Source organism: Daphnia carinata, chromosome 10, assembly GCF_022539665.2.
Source record: "Daphnia carinata strain CSIRO-1 chromosome 10, CSIRO_AGI_Dcar_HiC_V3, whole genome shotgun sequence".
NCBI classification, from domain to species: Eukaryota; Metazoa; Arthropoda; class Branchiopoda; order Diplostraca; family Daphniidae; genus Daphnia; species Daphnia carinata.
Window position 1 is genome coordinate 6,419,084 of NC_081340.1, and position 23,734 is coordinate 6,442,817.

The 23,734-nt window shown below is 40.9% G+C and overlaps 1 protein-coding gene across 2 annotated transcripts in view; it reads right to left on the bottom strand.

Annotated features, from left to right (window-relative positions):
* The window catches only part of LOC130701286 (hemicentin-1-like), a 36,072-nt gene extending 23,509 nt beyond the window's left edge, over positions 1-12,563 (bottom strand). Inside the window, exon 1 of one of the 2 annotated variants that reach the window (XM_057523246.1) lies at positions 12,410-12,563. In XM_057523246.1, the coding sequence (XP_057379229.1) occupies positions 12,410-12,500 (91 nt within the window). In that variant the 5' untranslated portion in view covers positions 12,501-12,563. The remainder of the gene's footprint in view (positions 1-12,409) is intronic. The other variant, XM_057523245.2, reaches the window with a different exon arrangement.
* Between the last annotated feature and the right edge of the window lie 11,171 nt (positions 12,564-23,734).

Below are 23,734 nucleotides of genomic sequence, written 5' to 3' on the forward strand. Positions count from 1 at the left end.
TACACGCGGCTTGCGAAAAGTTGATCGTTTCTATTCTATTACTTTTTCGGGTATAAGCTCCTCTCCCCTCCCCCACTCAGCTGTGTGTGTGTGTGGGTGTGTGTGTGTGTGTGTGTGTGTGTGCGACCGGCCTTTTGTTGCGGTACATTGTCCAAATAGCTACAAAAGCGAATGATATTAAGTGGTATGGCCGGTGCAATAATTGGGCTATTATTGACTTAAAATTGCTAGTTCCCTCGTCAGATGCTTCGCTTTACACCCATTGTAACGTAGTTGGGGGTCCGTGGAGAGGGCACCCGCCTTTTATAATTTTTGAGTCGACAACGGACAGCAGTTGCGATCCTGTGAGAATGTGCCGAGACTAAATAACGCGCAACTTGAATAATAATTAGGCCAAAAGGGATTTTAATATTTTCACAGTCTGCAGACTCGCTTCGCGGGTCCATTTTACAGTGCGTTTCTTGTACACGTATTAATCGAATTAAGAAGGCGAGAGAATTGGCCCATGCAAAATAATTAAAGCAACTGGTGGCCCCTTTTATTATTTTGCATGGGTCCCAAACGATGATGAAAACGGCTTCGCCAATTGGTTTGCGCCACTTTGAAATTCAATTCCAAAAAAAAAATAAATAAATAAAAAACTAGAATTGGCATATCCGTGAAGCAATTTCAACATCAAAAGTCAATTATGAAATATTTAATTAAATATAGCAAGGCGTCAGCTTTCAACGTCTCTCTCTCATCAATAAACGCAATACAAGCGATAGAATCTTGGCCGGCAAGCGTCGGTTGATTGAATGTACTTTATTAGTCAAGAGTTCGCTTCTCTCGACGTCTGTGCGTTCATTGCACGTCACGGCCTTACATCGATAGCGAAGGCAAGCCGATAGCACGAAACTCATACAGACATCAGCGTGTGAGACGTTCCATCAAGATGGCCGAAAACATGTCGCTCCTTACAAGGAACTGCTCTTTATTTTCACTCTCTTTTTTTTTTTTTGTTAGGTCGGTGTCACTGCGGATGTGACTAGCGCTCTTAATATATCGAAAGAGTGACGGGCAATCGTCGTATAACTACGCCACACACGCACGACGACGGCCCGCATTTTTTTTTTTTTTTTTTAAGGCCGGCCGTTTGCTCACCGTTTTTACTTTTTGTTGTTGTTGTTTAGTTTTTTTTTTTTTTTTTTTTTTTTGGTTCTTGATCTGTCAAACGTTTTCGGGTGCACTGCGGCAGATTGTCGTTCTCAGAACTTGGTCGCAGGCCGAACATTCGATTCGGTAAAAAGCAAAGGCAAAGAGGGGGGCAAAATAAATAGTGGAACGGAGGGCAGGAGAAAGAAAAGTGCGTCTTAACTTTCGTCAGAGCGGCTGATCTTGATGAATGCCCAACTGTCTGTTTTGTGCACATCGAAAACAACGAAGCGCTCAGACAAGCAAAACAAGTCCGTTTCCGCTTCTGCTTCCGTCGAGACAATCAAATTGTTCCTCTTTTTTTTTTATTTTTTTTTTTTAAAGTTCAACAAAGAAAACCGTAAAGATACGTACATGGAATTTGACGTCAAACGAAAGCTGAATATCGCAATTTCAAATTCAGTTGATGGTAAACAGCGATCTCTTTGTTTTCGTAAGAAATTTTAGTCGTTCTGATGCGGGGGAGTAAAGTTACAATGTCAATGGCCAATGGCAGCCTCCTTTTTTATTCGAAATCTTTCCCCTTTTTTTTTTTTTAATTACCTAACTCGAGTTGGGATACTATCGACCCGTGATTATAACAAAACTGGTAAAGCAAAGTGAGGGCTACATGTTGACGATGTTGGAGAGCAATCGATGGTCTCATTTGAATTGGTGAACTATGGGCCCGAAAATTGCCTGCGCGTTCTCCAGCGATGGATGGACGGCCAATCTGTTTAGCGTCCCCTGCATTCCGCCCTTGTTTCGCACAGGGTCCGGGGGAATGCGATGGAAGAGTTGGACGCAACTGCATTGAGTTACTGTTGAACGCGCGAGCGTTGATGGAAGTGATGAGTGGATCCCTTCCCAAATGCTGCGACCATCCCCATCTGTCTCGTTTTTGCCAATTCAAAAAGGCCTTAAAGGATTGCCCCGCCATCAAACAGCTTGCTGTGAAACGAAAAGAAAAAAATGTTCGTTTTCGTTTTTCTTTTGTCTCTCTATTTTTTCTGTTAGTTAATCGAAAATTCATGCTCGACTGGCTACCGTTTAAGTTCTATAAGCCCATTGCTCGGACATATGCCACGTCTTCGGTATACATTTCGCCCTTCCGCTTTTGACAGGATGTCGTCCTGCGGGTAAATCTAAAACTTTTCTTTTCTTTTTTTCTTTTTTTTTTTTTTTTTTTTATAATTATTTTCCCAATATCTTTTTTGGCGAAAAATTTTGAAAGCGGAGAGGCCAGACCGTAACCTTCAGATTAAATTGGAGGACGCAATCGTCGCCGATGCGGCTTGTCCTTTAATGAATTCATTACGTGTCCCGCTGCTGGCAGTGTCGCCTCGACTGTGCCATATCTCTATGCCGCTTGTGTGCACAGCTGGTGAAATTGAAATAGCAAAGCGAGACAGAACGAATTTCTAGTTAGTCCGGGGATACGATCATTTTATAGGCTTTGCAAAATTGTAGCACGCGCTGCACATTTTCGCATTTTGCAAAATTGCATTCCCAGTCTTTGACAAAGTTTTCCGCATTTGAGATTTTGTTTGCGTCAGCGTCTTGTTTTCATCGGTTGGCGTACAGGTAAAACAAACCTTCTGCATGTTGCTCTGCTTGATTGATAGGAATAAAACGGCATCCTATTCCGCGAAAGGGTTCAGTTTAATCTCTCTTTTCAAAAAAAAAGGAAAAAATACTTGGCTCATTCTGATTTGTTGCCGTGTGTGTAGGCCGATTATTTCGATCACTGAGTACGTCAACCAATCTTCCTTGACAACCGTCATTCATTTTCATTTGTTTTGTTTTTTTCCCTCTTTATGTCGCCGACAAAAACTGTCGTGGAACTGAATGCGACGCACTCGGGTTGTCAGAAAGCAAATAAGAGACGCGATGCGAACGAGTAATATGTGTCCTTTTGTGTGTGTGTGTGTGTGTGTGTATGTGTGTGTGACTTATCTTTTGCAGACTTTGCTTGGTTTGTGTTCTTTTGTTTCTAATCTTTGAGGTTTTTTTGCGGTTGCCTACAGAGTGGCAACTGTTATTTCGGTCGGTACGATCGATCGGCAGGATATTACACAGCCTTTAGATGTCGACTTCAGAGCGGTTGGCCAAGATGAAAGAGCAACACGGAAGGATTTAGAGGAACCTGTACGAACGTGTCTCCTCTATTATTATTTTTATTTTTATTTTTTTTTTTTTTCTTTTCGTTTCTCTTTTTTGTGCTATCGTTTTCAATTTCGAGGAAAGCTGTCACACACGGCAAGATGTTCAAAGGTTAGAACTAGAAGAAACGTTGGAGAATGGCAGACTTTTATTTTCTTCCTCTCATTTTTTTTTTTTTTTTTTTTTTTACATGTAGAGGCATGAGAACTTTGTCGGTTAACCCTTCCCAGGTTATCGGACGATCCCTAGTGTTTTTGTAGGGGCGACCCCACCCCTGATTGACACAGTAGTTCGATGTACGCGTGTGAGAACACACATTGAAGGGAGGAATCTAACAGCAACGTCGGCTTTCCCTGATGATGACCTTTAAACAAAAAAAAAGAAGGCAAGCGGAACGATGGGCGACCGGGGTTCCTGTTTTTTTTTTTCTGTTTGTTTTATATTGCTACTCTTATTCATTCATGTATTTGTGTTCCATGAAAACACGTCTACGGTTGTATAACTCTTACTCATGACCCTATGATCGCTATGAGGCCTACCAGCGGAACAGGAATACAAGGCGCGTAGGTTTGCGTTCATAGTTCAGTTGAAACGGGATCGAAAAAAGAAATCAAATCTTTTTCGTTTTTTCTTTTCTTCTCCTTTCGTGTGTTTTGTCTACCTTTTTATAGAATATTCGATTGATAAAAGCTTTTTCTTGGAATCGCTACATCTGCTGTTTTTGTTGGCACACAAGCGCCGTAGTTGCGGATGCGTGAAGGAAAAAGAAGAAGAAAAGGGGAAAGACAATCCATTTTCGTGTGATCCGTATGTTTCGTGGGTGTGCTATCGCGCCGCTGCCATACAAACACCTACGTCTTCCGGACGTGATAAGCGTTTCTATGATTTGCGTTTCGCTCACACACATCTACTGTATCTGGCAGAGGCGCTGCTGGGGGATCAATAGCGGATGGTTCTTCCCAGTCCATTTGATTTTCCCACAACAGAAAAGAAAAAAAACAAAAAACAAAAGAACTCGTTCCAAAAATATTACTGACCCATCTTGTTTCGATGTTTAAAAAAAATATCTACTTGCATTATTCCGATTTAGAAACAAAAAAATATATATACAGTATATTTAGTTCAATGGGAAAACGAAATTTATTTTGGGGCGCATTTTTTTCCCCATCCTATTTACCTGGTAGTGTCACTACAGGGAATTGGCTTCCTTTTTTTTTTTCTCTCATTTTTATGCCCCGTTTCTTCTTTGTTTTTTGTTTCTCGATATCAACTGGAAACCAAGCGCGAAGCGACATGAAAGGATTGCGAGGTGATGGCTTCTATCTTCCGCGACGCGACGGAATGGAACTCCGGAGCGGACGGAGCAGAAAAAAAAAAAAAAAAATAAGAGCTCAAAGTCAACGAGTTCTTTTGATGGATTTTTTTTTTTTTTTTTTTTCTCGTTTTTTTTTTTTTTTTTTTTTTTTTTCGTTATTGCCGCCATTTTAGGAGCTCTGTTTCGCTACTATCAACATCACTCTGCTCGCTCTATAGGACGTCATCGTCAATGAAACTGTAGGCATCTACGCCATCATGGCGAAGCTGTTAGCATTGACTTCCTTCGTCGAACGTGGCGTGAACGAGAGTTCGATTTGTATTTGTTATTTTTTTGGGGGGGGGGGGGGGGAATTGTGCGAACACACGCGAAGCAGAGTGCGCTGTTTCATTTCGGTATTTTTCGCGTTGAGTCTTTGAAGTTGGGCGATTGTCAGCTGCATCCGGTGACAAAGTGTCACCGAGAGCAAATGAGGAGCTACGTTTCGATTGAAAAAAAGAAAGGGGGGGGGGGGGTGTCACGTGGACGAAAGAAAATGACTACGTGACAACAGATTGGAATTTCAACTCGATGACGTCAAACACTGACATCGTTAGTCGACAGCAACTGGTGACATTCTCAAATTATTCAATTAAAATGTGTGCGAGTGAGAAAAAAAAAACTTTTATCTTTTTTGTTTTGCCCTTCGTGAGTAAAAGGAGAAGACTCACGCGTACTAAATATAGTGTGACGCGTGCAAAAGTCAATTCATCACAAGTTTCGGTTACTTGACTGACTGTGTCTAATAAAATATCGGGTTGCTTCTTTTGATGGGGATCTCTTCTTTCTTTTTGTGCCACTCATGGATTTGTTGCTACTCGTCACATGCTACTGTTACACAGCCGCTAGTTTTCTCTGGCATGTCTTTCTTTTATACTTGCGTGTGTCTTGATGAGCTATACAAACCCGATCTAGTTCGTCATCTAGCTATCTGTTATATGCCTTCTTAATTTCCTTTGATTATTTGGTGGGGTCGAGCAGGACGGATATGTCGAGCATTTGCGTACAAAGGCATCGGAAAAAGAATTTTCAATTTGATTTTCGGCTAGCCATTCTCGCATTCAGTTGTTTTCACTCATTTCCAAGAGCTTTCTCTCTTGAAAAGGGTGTTTTCCTTGCGTTGGAATTAAACATATTCCGATTTCAAATAACAAAAGCTCCACTTGTCGTTTGTCATCGACTTCTTCTTTCACCCCATTTTGTCCTCACTCCTCCCCCCACCCTTCTTTTTTTTTTTTTTTTTTTTTTTTTGTTAATAGACTGAAAAATAGAAGGAGACGTGTCTTTGGCGTCAAGAGCACACAGCCAGCAGAGCTCTCTATCATTTATTGTTCCCCCCCCCCCCCCTCTAAAGCCAGTAGCTCTTTTGTTTGTTGTCTTTTTTGTTCTCTCGTGTGAGTGATGGGAAATCTTGTCTTTATGCGCCTTTTTTCTTTCCCCTTCACTCCTTGATGATTGGATGGGACACAGGACGCGCTCGACGTCGGAAAAAAAGTAAGTCACAAAATAACGATTCAGGTTCAAGTTGAGTAACAGAGTCGAAGACAACGGTAGTCTCCCAAACTTTTGCCCCGTTCGCAACAACAAGCGCCCTGTCATTTTCCATCGCAGTTAAGAGGCGCCTCTTCTTACGTCTGCCTCATTTGGTTGGCGGGAGGGAGAAGGGGGGGGGGTGTTCTTTTCTATCTTAATAGCCCACAATAATGGCTGCGCATACTGTATTGTACAAGTGTATATACACGTCTCAATAGACGCAACGCATTGATAGGACACACCGTCACTTAAGTATACACCCCGTGAAAATGAGGATGTGTGTATAGGTAGGCTGATACACCAAAAATGACCCCCCTCATTACCAAGGCCAAACAAAAGGTAGCAACATAATATTTTTTTTTGGGGGGGGGGAGGAGGAGAAGGGAAACTGTTCTTTCTAGACTAAAACAGTTCTTTAAGTATTCTTTTTTAAATATTCGCATTGGCTTTTGTAACGTGCGAACGTCGTCTGCACGAACGAATAATGTAGGGGGAGAGAGAAGGAAAAATAAAATGGAAACTGAACAAATATTGATGTTGCCGAGGAAACATGTCACGTGTGGTGAAAAAGACTTTTCACGTCGGTGTGTGTTGTTTGTGTGTAGCGGATTTATTTATGGGGAAAAAAAAAAGGGGGGGGGGAGGGAGGATGGATAGATATGATGGAAGGCGGAGGGATGAACGAAGACAGATATGAAACCGTGTGTTAATCCTTCAAGCACACACATACTCGTCGTACTCGTCGATAGTTTTGTGATATAACTTTATTGCCACGCCCTAAATGATATTTTTATCATCTGTTTCAGACCATAGGCGTTTCTTTTTTCCTATGAACCACGTCAATCTTTCCGATAATAATAATGTATAAATAGATAAACCGTCTTTTTTGTGCGTGTGTGTTATTAGGCAATCATCTAAATATAAAATATTGAATCTTGATCGTATCTTTTGGCAAAAAATTCCATCTGCCAATGGCGACCTTTTTTCCCGCCGGAATTGTTTTAAAAAATTAATATCAGTGGGATTTTATTTTTATCTTTGATCCCTTTCTCTGTTCCTACCCTGTCTTTCCGCTCCCATCACTAGTGTCATCTGTTCGTGACATTGAAGCAGTCCTGATGATTGATGCAAATGACTCCGCCATTTTTTTTTCTTTTCTCCTCTCACTCTTTTAGTTTACATCTCATCCAACCGGAATATTTTGCTGGATCGGCGCGCACGTTATATATATGCCATCCGCATTGGCGAAAACTTGGCCAAGATCCTTCGCACACACAAGTCAGGGCGAGGTAGGGGAGAGGAGAGAACGAGAGGGATGGAATTTCAATCACGAAAATCAAACAATTGAGAGCGAGTTCGTTTAGGAACGCACCGCTATTATATGGCACCCAGCAGCGCATCGCTCTTGTGCATTATGGACTGATGAATAAGACAAGCATGAAAGGATCGAGAATCCCGCACCGCTTTCAAATTCACGAACGAATTCCTCCCGCTCGAATTCGATGATATTTTTTTCTTTCTCACTTTCGCTCAACCAAAATTAGAATATAATTTTTTTTTTTTTTTTTATCCATAACGTCTTTTAACTTTTGCCCAAAGTCTGTTGCGAACGAAAGCTCGGTAGGGTAGGTTGACTCATCAAATGAATCATCGAGGATATCGGTGATTTATCGGCGTGAAACGATTCACGAACCTCATACGTTTGGTCATCGTGCAAGTTTTGCGGTTGTGTGTGGGCGTGGGTACACAAGTTGCACATTTCCGGAGCACGCGAAAAGGAAAAAAAAAGGGAAATCAGAATTGTACGTGTTGAAAGGGCAGGGGAGAGAGAGAGAGAGAGAGAGAGTGCCGGACCGTGTTTTCACGTCACAGTAGAGAGTTTTCGGTACGGAGACCTGTTAGTTGTAGGTATATAATCACTGATTGATGAAGATGGGTTAAAGCCATTTCTTTTTTTGTTTTGTTTTTGTTTGTTTTTTTTTTGTTTTGTTTTTTCTTTGCTTTCAATTGCCTCATTTCCCCTCCAAGTAAATGTTGAAAAAGAAAAACCACAGGAAATCAAAGAAAAACCAAGGTTTTTAACGCCGAGGGGGATATTAATGTGATCTATTTTTTCGTTGTTTTTGGTTTTTAAAAGGACGTTTTCTAAATTTCCCGTAGGTTTTCAACTACAAACGATGTATGTTGAAATCACCTGGCCAGCGGCGGGCCATCCTTTCTTTTCATCCGTTTCAACACAAAGCGATAAAGAAAAAGCTTTCAGTTGACATTGGAAATTAAAAACACGATTTCCCGTCGAAGCGCAAGCGGGACATACGAAAAAAAAGTTTGGCAACTTGTTTCGAAGTCTGCGTGAAAGTCAACCTTACTCCCGATAAATGGTCGATCCCTCCACGCACACGAAAATTGGCTTAAAAAATAATTCTGTTTCCTTTGCACAAGTCACTCGGTATGAACGGCGACATCTTCCGGTTAGGCGTCTTCCGACAGCGGAACGCCTTGCGTGCGTGACGATATACGACAGGGTTCGTTCGTTTCTCCCATTGGTGTAACGGGAGCCCAGGTGTACTGGCCCCCTTTTTTTTTTTTTTTTTTTTTTTTTTTTACCTAATTTTTTTTTAACGTTAAGAAACAGCTCATCAAGGGGGAGGTAGGGTGTTCAGTTTCACCTGTACCCGCTTGCTCATTGACACTGATTCGCAGCGACATCCTCATTTTCGATGATGAACGAGGAAACGTCCATCGCGTGTCCCTTTTTTTTTTCCCCGTTTCCTTGTCGGGAATTGGCTTTTGAATTAAGCAATACGGACGTGTGTGTACGGACGTGTGTGTGTGTGTGTGTGTACATAGATATCTCCCTCTACTTCTGTTAGCTGAATCAGCTGATCGATACTATCGCTTGCTGTATGAGTTGGTGGCTGGTCCTGTCGTCGTTCGACGAGCCAACGCATCCGGAGAGACGTCCCAATTTTTTGACACGCCGACAGAGATACAATTCCCCCATCGAGAGAAATCGTTTTGCACTGCGGTTGTCGTAACGTGTCCAAAAAGGACGGCCATTGTATTCTTAGAAGAACGATGATGCAATTGCCGTAGCGACCAACTCACGTATCAAAAAGATAAAAAAGCGCGTAGTGACAAAAAAAGGAAAAAAGAAAAAACTATACTGTATTAAGGAAAAGCTTTTTAATAGGGCGATCGATAAGATGGCCAGTTATTGTGCGAGTAGACTCTTAACGATTATGGTGTTTGTGTCTTGTAAAAATGACTGGTCTTTTCTTTTTTTTTTGTGTGTGTGTGTGTGTGTGTGTGTGTGTGTGTTTATTGCGCCAAACATCTGGCGGTGGTGCCGCGTTTGATTACGAAGACGATTAAACCTGGCAAGAAGAAACGCATTATGACTAGCTAAAATATCATTACAATTTATCAAAAGGGGGATGGGTTATTTTGCAGATATGTTCGTCTCCCCAGTTATCATTAGCAGGAATGAACATCTCATCAAGAAAGTGCTCTAGATTTTTCTGCAATTTCGTACCGTGTGCACAGCTCCACGTGTCGAGATCAAGGAGGGAAGTCTTTCAGTTCCCGTTTTCTCTTTAAAAAAAAAAAAAAAAAAATGTGAAAGTGTGAAAGTGTGCACGTCAAAAAGGGAAGGAAACATATCGATCGAAAGGATCGTGTTACTTCCTTTTTGGCGGTTGTCTACTTCTTTCTTTTCTCCTAGCTATATATAAACATCCCTAATTAAAAGGCCCCCCCTACCTAAACTCGTACTCTTCGTCCTCATCATAATTAAGCCTCGTTTCTGTTACTGCATGTAAACACTAGGCCGCAACAAAAGAAATTTAGGCCTCCTCCCCCCCCCCCTCGAGCTGCGTTCAGGAGAAAAAAGTTTGTTGGTATCTAAGGAAAGCTTCTTCCTCTTTTTTTTTTTTTTAGCGTAATGCTTGCGGGGCTTGTACTTGACACGGGGGGGGGGGGGGGGGCGCAGGATGTATTTCTTTTTGAACGGTGTGTTTTTTTTTCAGTCATCAGTTCCATCGTTTGGTTAACGAGGCGAAAGCGCCAGCACGAGTTTTGAATGCCCCCCCCCCCCCCCCCCCCCCCCCCTGTTTATTTATTTTATTTTTTTTTTTTTTGACCTTTAACTTTTTTTCACGTCGTTTGTTTTGTTTTGACTTTGGCAGTTTTTTTCAAGTGATGTGGAGCGAAAGCCATTAACTCAGGTGGAAATTGTTGAGCTCGCTATTCAATAAATCTCGGGAGGGTTCACGTTTCTTCCATTTGCCATTCGAAGAGCTGGGAGAAATTTCATGCGCATTTATTTTAATTTCCATTTGGTGTGTTTTTTTTTTTTTGTCTTTCAGGTGAGTTGATGGCAGAGAAGGATGGCTACTCGCGTTTCCTCCTCGATGCCCTTAGCCTATGTCTAGCCGACGCCCTGTAGGCATCGTTGCATCACGTCCTGTCGTTATATTAGTCACAAACTGGAGAACACCGGCGGCGCAAATGGGACAAAAAAAAAAAAAGAAATAAGGAAACAAGGACATTATTCAACACTTGTGGGAGTTAAAGTGTTTCGGACGCAAGAGAGAAAAAAAAAAAGCGTTAAGGTAAGTGAAAACTTCATGATTTTTAAACGTAACTGTAACAGATTTTCTTGCGTGTGTGTGGGTTCGCGGGATGAAATCAAACTGAAGACGATCGATTCATCCAATTCTTTTTTTCTCTGGCCGTTCTTTTTTTGTGTGTGTGTGTGTGTGTGTGTGTGTTCGTTTTAACGATCGGCATTAATCTACTTTGGAGATGATGGATGTCAGATCTGAAACTGCCATTTCGCGGAAAAAGGGATGCATTCTTTGGCAAGAAATCGATACGGTACGAGACAATCATAATTTCGGTACCCCATTAAAAAAGCCCCAACCCACATAGATCTAAAATGTCGTAGGTTAAATATCCCTCACCCCCCTCCTTATTTTTATTATTATACGATAGCAAAAGGTTTGCGATCCACCATTTTTTGTCTTACGCCAGGGAACATCACACGTACACGCAGGAAAATAAAAGGGCCACTTTACTGCGTAACGGATTTTTTTTTTGTCTTTTTCATTTTCACTTGTTGTCAATTGGTCTTTGGTGTCGGGTTAACGACCCCGGCATTGACAATCGATTTATTTATTTTTTTTTTAACTTTAAAGAAAATAAAAAGAAGCCGACGGGATGTTTATGCAAAGGTCCTTTACAGTTGGTTGGACACCGCCATTTCTTTACTATTTTGTGTGTGACGAATGTAGTCCGACATAGTCAAAAAGAATTTCAATTGCAACCGAGAGAAACGTATTCTAAACGTTTGACAAATAGTCGTCACGCTTCGTGATGAGATGCCTATCCCTATTCAAGATTCTTTTTCTCTTTAACCTACATTTCCTTTTTTTCCTGTTATTTTGCATACGATTCATGTCTGACATCCGGCCCTGTCTCGCCACATTGGTCACTTTCTTTGAGCAAAGCAGTTTGTTTAGCGTCTTCTTTCTTTTAAGCCAAGCGCAGACATGACATATTGCTTAAAAAAAAAAGAAATCGACTGAGAGGAATAATCAAATTGTTGGAGGCATCAGACTTTGTTGTTTTCTATCAAAAACTTTTGTTAGACGTCGCAGCCAAAACGATCGTAGACCATATGAACCTTCTTTCCTATTTTCGCATTAAAAATTGGCTCGTTCAAACCAATCGATCACTTAAGACACGGTGAATAACGATAATCTCCAAAGTTTTTATTGCGTTTTTGGCTATTCGTGTTGAACTATCATTTTTCGTTTCCATCGATGTCCGGTCGTTTATCGTTTGGAACGGGTTTTTAAGGCAACGACTGACTTTGTTGGGAATCGGAGAAGAATGTTTGTCTAATCGGGTGAAAATTTAGCTGATTCAGCCCTTTCATACGGGCCCTTGTTGTGTACGGACGGATTTATGTAATGAACACTGTCCTAATCCTTCCGTGAGCCCATTCTGCTGATTGTAGTTTTGAGGGAAGGGAAGGAAGGAAAGAAAGAAAAGAAGGATGTTCTTTGCGCACGTTAAGCAATAATAATGATAGTTTTGTCCTCCGGGAAATGTAAACGAAACCTCCCCGGAAAATTGAAATTTCACGAAAGAAAAAAAAAAAATACATGTCTTAAACCTTACCGGGTTGTTCCGTTGTGGGTACGATGGATTTTGCCGCTCTAACAGTTAAGATAACAGCGAAAATCACGAACGAAAACGATGCAACCATCATGTTGGTGTACGTGAAGGATGACGACGTCGTGACGAATGCAAACTGGGGGGGGGGGGGGGGGGGGATGTGGAGGGCAGAGAAACAGTTTCGCGTATCTTCGGGATTGCCGGGCTATTATTTCCGTTTAATTTTTTTTTTTTTTTAGAAAGAAATCGAACGTTTTGAAAATTTGATTTGGTGTTAACGTTCCCGAGAGAGAAAAAAAGAAGAAGACCTTTCTTTTTTTTTTTCTTCTTCTATTATTTACTTAGATTCTCTCCACTTGCAACTGCCTAACGAAATATTCGATATATCCGCGACAGGCTGATACACTGGACACTGACGCTTTCCAATATCAGATATCGAGTATTTCTTCTTGTAACTTCTTTTCTTTCTCTTTGGATGATTGTCTTTTATTATTTTCTTCTACTGAGAAGCACTGAGAATGTCCTGCGTTGTTTTCCTACTTTTACCTTCTTCCCGAACCTTGCCGAAAAACGGGGATCGCTGTTGGAGTTGACGCACTAAAAAAAAAAAAAACCACTCATGTTGAATGAAATACGTATTTTAACGAAGCGCTAAAAAAATAATGCATTCGAAATCAAAAGGGCGCGCAAAAAAAAATGTTTCAATCGTCAAAAACACTTGAAACGGTGGCGCTCGCGTTCACCTTCGGCCATGGATATTGAGTTACAGAAAGTCCCGGGCAATTGCCAGGAGGAGGGAGCTACGGCACGAAACACACAACCGTAGAGGTGAGGCTCTAACCCTCGACTGGACTACTGGAGGGTACCCGACTGCTTCTTTATACGGTAACTGGTGGCATCTCATGCGCCCCTGTAGGGATACATTGCGTACGTCTACGCGCCGGATGTTACAAGGAGCTGGTGATTCAACTGCTCGCGGCACACACACACTCACGGCTATTATGTGTCGACTATATAGGCTACTTTTTTTTTATTATTATTATTATTATTTAAAAAGGAAAAAAAAAAAAAAGGGCGAAATCAAGAGCAAAAAAGGGAAAGAAACTTGAAAAGAAAAACAAGTCCCTTTTTTTTTATTTTTTTTTTTTTGGCTTGTGTTGTCGCTGTTGCGTGAGTCAACTGATTGAATCACTCGGGGACGTGTGTGTTAAATTCAGGCGATGCGTTGAAGGAGACGAAACATACAAGAAAGAAAGAGAGAGAGAGAGAGAGAGAACAAGACGGATTGCCTTAGAGGAATATTCCCGCACACCACTCCGGGACTTTTAGATGGAGAACATTCGGTCAAAAGTGTCCGTCATGGATGAAACAAACCGAAGTGGACGAATTCTTTTTTTTTTTTTTTCAGTTCCACTCAGAGCACAGGGTAAAAAGACTTTCTTCTTATTCCTGTTCAGCAATCCAGCAACGGAAATCAAATTTCGTTTTTTTTTTTTTTTTTCTTTATCCCCTTCCGCCGGCTGACGTCATCCTTCGTCATTTGCAGGTTTCTTAAAAATTCCAACTACCGTTGGATTCTGTTTTTTTTTTTTTTTTTTTTTAAATAACTACATCTGCTTAGCGCATTCTGTCGCTAAATTATTTACTGTGAAACACTTTTGGCTTTTGCGCGAGGAAATTCCACATGTGGGTTGGGTGTGACTCTCGTCCGCCGGTCGGTTTTCGGTGACAAAGGAAAAAAAAAAAAAAAGGGGGGCCAAAAGAAACGAACGTTAAAATGATTTCCTCTTGATTGAGCGTCGAAACGGTTACTTGTCTCCTATTTTATTGATGTGTTAACGACAATACTATACCGCCCCTTTTCTTTTCATATAAGTGCCGCCGCTGGTCTATAAATAACGAGAAGCCACTAGACGATAATGTCTTGTGTATGTCTCTCTTGTCTGCGAATAAAATAGCCGAACTGCGTGTAGGAGGACAAGTGGATGAAAGTCTAGCATTTATACATTCGTTCCTTTTTTCTTTTTCTCTCCTCTTCTCTTCGTACCAGTCAACTGCTTTTGGATTGTTGCCCAGGCAGCGCCTCGAATCAGTTTTTCTTTGCCTATCGTGAAGCGATGCCATTCTTCTATCCCGCATGATGCCTTCCATAGCGCATTAGCGGCCGCCATTTGGGGCAGGGGGGGGCACACAAAAACGATACCGGCCACCCATTCCGGGGGCAATCGATATTCACGCAGCCGCGCATCTCTCATTTTTTTTTTTTTTAAAGCTTTTTTTTTTTTTTTTTTTTTTCTTTTATAGATACATGTAGCTACTTTGATCAGCTCTCGGAAGTTCATATCGTTGATGAGAAAAACCCTTTTTTTGAGGGGGGTTGTGATGCATTGATAGTAGCGAAACATAAAAAAGGAATCCAATGCTTTTATTTTAGTTCTCTTTATCATTTCCCTACGTCGAGTTGATTGTAGGTAGGATGGACTTTGTTAAATATACTAGTCGATCGTTTTTTTTTTTTTTTTTTTTTTTTTGTATGCGGATGCAATGGAGATTATTTTCTGGAGCTTTTGATGTCGCCAAAGTCCTACTATACGACCCGGAAGAAACATTGAGGAAATCAGAAGAAAAAGATTCTTTTTAGGGGGGGGGGGGGGGATGGTTGGTTATGTGGGGATGGTGAAGACACAACAGCACCCCCACCCCCCCTCACATTTTTTTTTCCCGATCACATTCTTCTTCTTCTCTTCTTTTATCTTTCGGGACTTGTTTTCCGTTAGCCATTTTTGGCTCTCTCTCCTCGTGTCTTTCATTCGCCAATATACAGAATCACAAATAGAAGGGAAATGAAACGGAGAGGAAAAGGTCCATAAATTCGAAGACCCGATCGAAATCGATGGCAAGTCAATCATTTACTGACCTCAGCGCCTAACGTCTTATCCCATCGGCCGTTACTACGCGAACGTATTTGTTTTACCTTGCGTAATCTCCACTTGCCCTTTTAACATTTGAATTGGGCGTCGCACCCCCTTTTTGTTGAAGAAACGATGGTGTGCAATCACGCCACTTATCGATCGGTAAAATCTGAAGAGCTGACATGAATCTCAAGTAGACGGCCCATTTGCGTGGCTGGGAGTTTACTCTTCAATTAAAAAATCGACAACGCGCGATATTAGATTTTTTTTTTCTTTTTTTCAAGTATCAAAAATTGAATATAGAAAAATAATCAGCGGATATTGTAAAGAAATGCGGGGGATGAAAAGAAAGCGGAAGGAACAAGCGAGTTGTTCGGAAATGAGGCAATTGTTTTGGTGCACCATTTGTCGTTGCTTTCCCGACAACAACTGCGTTTTCGAAAACAAAAAGCGTTTGAAAATTGATGCAAGTCTGACATCATGCAAAGGCACTTGTCGTTCGGGCAAAAAAAAAAGAAGCATGATGATTTGGCCATTTTACGCTTGATCGAATGCAACGCTCTTGTTCAGCCGGTCTGGCCCACTTTTGTTTGAAAGGCAAAAATCTTGACGAAATCGTGAGTGCATCTAATAAAAAGTCGAGTACGCACAACTTACATTACGGTACAAACGTATTACATCAAATAAATAAAAAAGCATTGGCACTTGAAAACTAGAGAAACTGATGCAAATATGCAAATAGTCGTTCAACTATATGCAACCAGGGACTAAATAATTGTTACAGAAATACAAACCACTCCCAACAAACAAGAACCAAAAGGATTTTGTTTTTAAGAAGCTGAAAGAATCGTCAAAAATTCACAACAACATGTCGGAATTTCGTTTTTATTACCATCCAAATTTCTTCCTTCTGGGAAAAAAAGAAGGAAACAAATGGGAACGTTTGGCGTTGTGGCCAAGAAGGTCATCGTCATTGGATGCAGACATTAGATAGTTGCAGAGTCGCCCTATTGTCATATACAGTGCGGAATCAATTCCGTCAAAGTCAACGGGATTTCTCCAAGTCTCTGCTCAAGAGAGAGAAAAAAAAAAGGCAATTGGGGAAAAGACCAAAGAAGAAGAAAAAAGGAAGAAACAAATGCGATTTATTCCGGAATATAGTACAAACCCACAAGACAAGGGCGTGTATAATTAATCGTCTGTTTGCGGGACTGAGAGAGAGACGAGGGTATATGTTGCAGTCGAGATAAAAACGTGACAGCCGTACGGAACAGTATAATACAGCAGACAGCCTTTTCGTATAAATTTGTGTTAATAAAAAAAAAAAAAAACGGACTCGCGTTTTTTTTTTTTTCTTCTTCTTTTTTTTCCTCATTTGCGATGCGACCGTTACTCCACAATGAGCAAAGGCGCCAGACGCAAAACGGAGAATGGCGAACGGATGTGCAACAACAACGACGACGACGACGAAAACTGTATACATAAGAAGTTGAGCCACACAAACATCGATGTAGATGCGTGCGGAAAGAGGCGGTCTACGTACAAATGCAAAAGTCTTGTTTTTATTTTTTAGCAAAAAGGAAAAAAAGAAAAAAAAAAACAAATTAAAGAGGAAGAATCATCCGGTATAACGGTGTGCAGTCGTATATATTATGTATTTTTTTTTTTTTTTTTTTTCCTTCTTGGCTTTATTTATTTATAGCTTTCTTTGTTTGGTTTACGTCTTCTGATATTTCTTTTTCTGAACCTGATGTATTACATCGGTTGGCGGTTTTTGTGTATGGAAACTCGAGATAAAATATTATTAGGACAATTTTTTTTCGTTGCGAAGAGGGGCGGGATGTTTTTTTTTTTTTTTTTTTTTTTTTTTTTGGGTATACATATAGAGCAGATATTCCCAGCCAATACATTTAAATGTATGAATTCCCCAGACTGGGATTATACACAAGGCTGTATGTACAGTGTGTGTATAGATAAACGAATGAATATCAAATAGGGCTCGTTTCGTGGACATGTCGTTATTCACGATCGGCGCTCAACACGACAGGGAGGCAAATGCCCGACATCATTCGTTTTACTTTCGCCCTCTATTCACATCCTTTGAAATTTGACACTTTTAAAATTTGACCTTTTCAACACAACTGCGATTCGCAATATAGTCCTTCAAAGTCCAACCGATGAAAAACGAGAATGTAAAAAAAAAAAGAAGAAAAATAACGTAGTCCCAACAGCCTGGCCAATTTGTATTCGTTTCGTGATCTTTTGAATTGACCAAGCCGTCGAGACTGGGTGATTCACGACCGGACGTATAATACTATACAGGCTGATATTCTCCTTGTTAGTTACATACAACCGAGTCAATAAAGTAACACACAAAAAAGGGGGGAAAAAAAAAGGAAAAAATCATGCAACACCAAAGTGACGTGCATCTTACTATTACACGTAGTTTTGACTTTACCTGCAACATTTACGGTGTAGGAAAAGTCAACTGCACTTTGCGTATCCGTTTTCTTTCTTTTTTGTAGTCATCTTGTTTTTGTTTTCTTCCTTGCTGTTTGTGCTCGAGCTTGCGTGACGGGTGGCCCCTTCTTTTTGGAAAGAGACGTGACGGAAGTGACCTTTTACGAGTCTTTTTACTACCCCAGTACCAAGTCACCTTCTAGTAAAGGGTTGAGATTTTGTCCAAAAAAAAAAAAGCGGCACGCCAGAATCTTTTACCCGACTAACACGCAATATAACGGGCAATCGACAACTACACCGGCCTAATCTCGCATCGAAGGAAAGACGCTTTAAAAAACAAAACAAGGAACTCGCACGAGCAATTGCCCTTCAAAAAAGGGAGGACATTACAATCTTCTTTATAGCAAAGGACAACTGTAATTGTGGGATTTTCTAGACTTTACGATGAAACTTGCGACAATCAAAAACGATAGAGTGGTCCTCGAGTAGCAAAGGATTTTCGTATATTTTTAGCCAATCAGTTTTTGGAAGAGTTCAGTTCAGCGATGGGCATCACGCAGAAAACAAATAATCCGCCGACAAACTCAAATGGTTTCGTATTTTTTGTTTATCGAAAAAAGTATATATATACAAACATATAGTAAATAGTTTATGGTGTGTGTTGTAGCTTGAGAAGACTCGTATAAAAAGCACTTAACGATTGTTTTAACTTCTTTTGTTTATTCTTTTTTTTGTAGGAATCCGGATGTCCCGACATTTATCCGCACGGCCGTTGAATACAAGGAGGCAAGTTGTTGTGTAACTTGTTCATATCGATACTCCCCTTTGTTCTCTGCATCGAAAATCAAAGTTTGAATTGAACGGAGAATGAAAGACGCCAGTTCTAAAACGCGTTTATAGCCAACAAGTCAACTGCTCTTTTAAAATATTTTATTTATTCTACTCTTTCGTCTGTCGATGTATGCCTTTGCAGATGAGACCCGACCCGTCAAGTTACTTTCGGCCCGTTTGATCGTCCCCTTTTTTTTTTATATATATATATTTCCTCCGTCCTCCCCATTGAACAAACTATGAAGTGCATAGGGTGGTGTCTTATCCCTAATACATAGTCGTAAACGGACGCCTTCTGTTTTGTGCCTTTAGTGTCGTAAACGGGAGAACAGCGTGAAAAGAAGGAGAAAGGAAGAAGCAACTCTGCTGCACGCCAAAGGATATAAGGATCTATGCTGAACATGGGTAATATACTTAAAAGAAAAAAAAAAAAACAGAGAGGGCAAAAAGGCACTATCAGAGAAACATGGTGGTGGGTGGGCAATCCTGAAGGGAGGGGGGGGGCGGCGAGGTATAACACATAGGTAATGAAGACGAGAAAGGATATTCTACGAAACAAGGTTTGGCTTAAAGCCCCTTGACAAGAAGAAGATGCTGGATTTTCGGGCAAGCAAAATTAAGGAAATAAAAGATGCATTGAGTATGTACAAGACAAGAAAAGAAGGTGGCAGTGTTTTTGATTTGATTCCAGCCCAGAGGCATGCAGTCGCTTATAATTAAGAACGTTTTCTTTTGAAAAATTTGCTGCATCCGGAAGACTGACGTTAATTTAACAAATTGTTTGTTTTAAAAACAAATAGCCTAATACAAACTTACGGTTCCACGGTTAAAAACAATGTTGTCTATCGTTCTAATCCGCACAAATGGGGAAGGAAATTTCGCTGTGTTTGCGCCCATGATAATCAACTGATATTCATCACTGGCGCACAGACCAGCTGTGTCTGCAGCACTGCAACTCGCTTGGGTTTTGTTTTCGGTGGGATGTCTGCTGCAAATTAAAACCCAAGGCAAGGGTACCTTGCACGGCTGATGCAGACGGGACCCGGAGCGACTTCCTCGGCCTTGCTCTTTAAAACAGAGCCAACAAAAATGAGCGTCAAGCTCAATTTTGTTGTATATCACGCAAACGCACATAGTAAGTTTGGCATTGTTGTTGTGAGCGTAAAAATTGGAGTTTTTTACGTGACTATGTCTTTGCGGATTAAAACCAGCTGGCATCAGTTGTTTACCTCTTCAAACCTCCAGCCAACGGAGATTGGAAAAGCTTTAGGGGCCTATACTGCATTAACGTCACAAGTTCGGGGATAGAGGCTTCGCTATTTATACTGCAAAATTTAATACCCTTTTGTTGGTAGAAATTGTTAGTATTATTTTTTTTCATTTCCGAAAAGTTACCGCCTGTAATGGGATTTACCATCCAATCATCGAACGGTAACTGCCGCTGCCGCCGTTCACTGTTCAAGCTGCGTCGCGTTCAATTGTGTCGTCGAAACACCACGGCATGTTGTGTGGCGGTACTCATTAAGTGATGGCCTCAAGGTCCTTTATCCTTAGCAAAAGTTGGTGTTATTAACGAAATTGAAGTCAGTTTGTACATCAAATACACATACAAAGAAACTTTGGTTGAAAAGTGTAGTGCATTAAATTCTTTCTCCCCATAGACTTTTGAAAAGTTTAGAGATTTCAAAAATGTGCTGCATTCTTTTTTTCCTCATCGTCAAGTTGGCCATTATTATTTTTTTTTTCACCGAAAGTGATAAGTGTGCCTGAAAATTTTGCATTAGCGTCTGCACATTTTTTTTCTCAATTTATTCTCACATTATTTACCTTTTGTGGACACGTCTACCACTACGCCATCTTTGGGGTATATTTTGGACGAAGAAAAAAGCGTTAAATCGTTGCATTCTTTGATGTGAAATCCGAAATAAAAACTCTGGTGGATATCCTTACATTTATCCATTATCTTTAATAGGATTGACTCCTAAAAGTTTCTTAGTCGGTCGACGGTTAACAGAAGGATCGTCGATGGTTTTATGTAGAGTAAAACCCTGTATTACACATGATTCAAGAGTTGACTTTCTTACGATCTGGCTTTACAATCACATTGATTTGATAACGGCTTGTTAAATTTCCTTCAATGATTCATACTCTTCGTATACAACTGAAGCTCTGATAAACAACGGTCTACAGAAGTCACCCAATCAACTATTCCCTGCCGTTTTTTCCATTCACCAGTCGGCTAGGAGATTCGAAAAGTTATGCTCTAACTTTTACAGCAGACGGTTTTGGTAACTACTGAAACTAACCAGGAAGAAGAAATGTATCGTTTAAAAGTTTTATCTTATGACGTCCGGTGCCCGTAAATTACCATTACAGATCTAGACAGTGAAAAAACTCGAAATTTTATTGTATCATGAGAGAGAGTGGGTTGTAAACTAGTATATGTACGGTATATTACCTTATACATTTCGTGTCGAATTGTTATGAATTGTGTCTGTATCTAAATCGATTTGGTATCCCTAAAGATGACCTCCACGCCATCTTGTAGCCGAGTCCTTTTACTTCATTGTGCTGTTGCTCGTACTCGCTAGATGGCAGCGCGACCTTATCTGACTACTCGTAAATTCGTAACCGTCTTTGTAATGTAACCTTCTCTTTTTGTATTCTGCAGTGTTCGATAACCTTAAGTGATCAAACGTTCATTCAGTCGGCTTTGATCTACTTCTTCTTTATGTGATCGACTTTTTATGTTCTAGTTATTGTTAACATTTATCGTGTTCATTCCAAACGACTCAAAGGATTCCTCGTGTATATCTGACATGTCTTCTGTTTCATTCTGAAGGTAAATTATTGATACCGAATGTCGTAAAGAAGGCATTATCTGCATGTTGTCTGGTATTAAATTATTTTGCATGAAAATAATTTGAAATTAGAGAGGAATCTACGTTTTTTCTAATCTGGTTGTCAATTTTCATCCACCCTTTGCTGATTTTCAGGTGTCATCGTTGTGTGATCCATTCGTAGTGCCTAGGAAAGCTGAATTGTGATGGAGTTTGCAGGGAATCAAGAAGGGAAAGTGATAAGAGTTCCCCAACTCCGCAGGGGAAAAGAAGATGTTGCAGTTTCAGAGAGGGTAATTATGTTAGACATTCTCTTATTGAACAGTGACTGCCTATTCTGCTGAACTCGGGGGGCTCTCCCCTGGTTTTTTCGCTTAGTGGGTGTTTTGTGATCAGATGTATCAAGACACCTATACTTTTTTTGTTATTCATGTGGGTTTGTGTCCATTGTGAAGGAGATCTGTTTCAGATGGCTCGAATGTCATGTGAGTCATCTTCTTGCACTACTAAAGAAACATGCCTGCAAGGCATTCATAACTTGAACCACCGGTGTGGCATCCTTCCCTTTGTAAAAACTGCAATCTTCTTTTGAAACTTCTATTTATTCCCTCCATCTTCGTGCAGTTTTAATGTGAGACAGTAGTGTCCTAATTCCGGTAGATTGTCAACATACCCCTCATTAATTTATGCTAATCTAAGAATGGATTTTCGCATGTCTTTCATCGGTCCGTGTGAATGAAAGCGACAGGCCACCCTTTTTTCGAGTTGGTGGAAAAGGAAGTGAGAGGTGATGGATTGTGATCTATTCAAATCCACGAAGAAAAAAAAAAAGGCTCGTGAGATTCTTTTGGCTATCGCGGGCGGTCAAGGGAATCGCAGCGGCAATCCGAAAACAACGCCTCCATGTTTAAACTCGATACGAAGCCCGTATCCACCCAAACCTGAGCATTGCCCATATCTCGTTTGCTCATTTGTTTTTGTTTTTCTTACCGAAAGCGGCACCTGTCGGCTTTGCGTGCTGCAAAAACGCAACAGAGGATGGAATCCTTCCAAGTCGCCTTGATGTTTAAATTGTCCTGGACAAACCTTGCGGGCAAATTGATGTTTTCACAATATGGTCCCTCAGAATCCTCCATATCATTCGTAAACATAATATGAAGTCCAGCTACGAATGAGAAACAATCGGAATGTGGAAGGACCCTATTTTGCTGCACCCATTCCCAAGATGGTCTGACGCGATGTAAATTTTGAACGCGGTCTCCTTTTACGGCCAGAGCGCTGGTTCACTCTCTCTTTCTCCTTCTTTCAACAAGAAAGAAAAAAAAAACAAACTAAGAGTTCCGAAGTAATTAAACTAGTCGGCACTGGTTTACAAACTCGAAACGAGTTGTAAGGATTCTTCATACTGCACAACAACGTGACTATTTGGCTGTTGCTTTTCTGCTCCCCCGGTGTTTAGTGACCCGACTCGTGATCCCACTAGCTGCAGTTTTTGGGGCGAGAAACCTTGAGAATCGTAAGGTGGACCATTACGATAAACCATTCCCCGACTAGTCATTAATCAGTCGCTCCGAAGATGGCGTAGGATCCCTCTCGTTTTCCCGTCTACACTGGCCATTTTAGTCTTCTTTGGGTTTTCGTTTTTTTTTTGTTACTTGAAAATGACCACTAGCGAGAGTCCATCTTCAGCATTCAGATCACGTTCCAAACGAAAGAGAAAATGGTCAAGATTCTCCGAGAAACTATTACAATATTCACTTTGTTTTTCTTTCCATAAACGGCTATCTGATTATTCATACCATGACTTTGTTTATACGTGTGGGGCTGATTAAGCATTCCTGCTGCACTAGTCCCGCGGGTCGTCAAGGTCGTCTATACGTTTTTCGATCGACCGTCTTCTTCGTCGATACCCTTTTGTTTGTTTTTTTTCCACCTCCGGGTTTCCTTCTGTTTTTGCTCGTCGCTTTCAATAACAAACTGCGACGGGTCCCTAGTCTAACCTTATCCCCAAATGGAGAGTAAACAACAAGAGTGGCTGAAGAATAGGGACCTTGGGAAAACGTGGCATTGTCCCGAAATGGACGCATGCTGTAATAAAAGGAGACAAGCGCACCTGTCAAGTTCGAGCTCCCTCTTATGGCCGTCCTGAATTGCGGATGCTGTCGGAATTATTTTGTACTGACAGGTTGATAAGCGACCCCGGTTGACGACAAGGCGGACGTCGCTACGACTCTCTAACGCCCTTGTAGAAAAAGAGAAACATTTGAATAGTAAAATCATTCCGC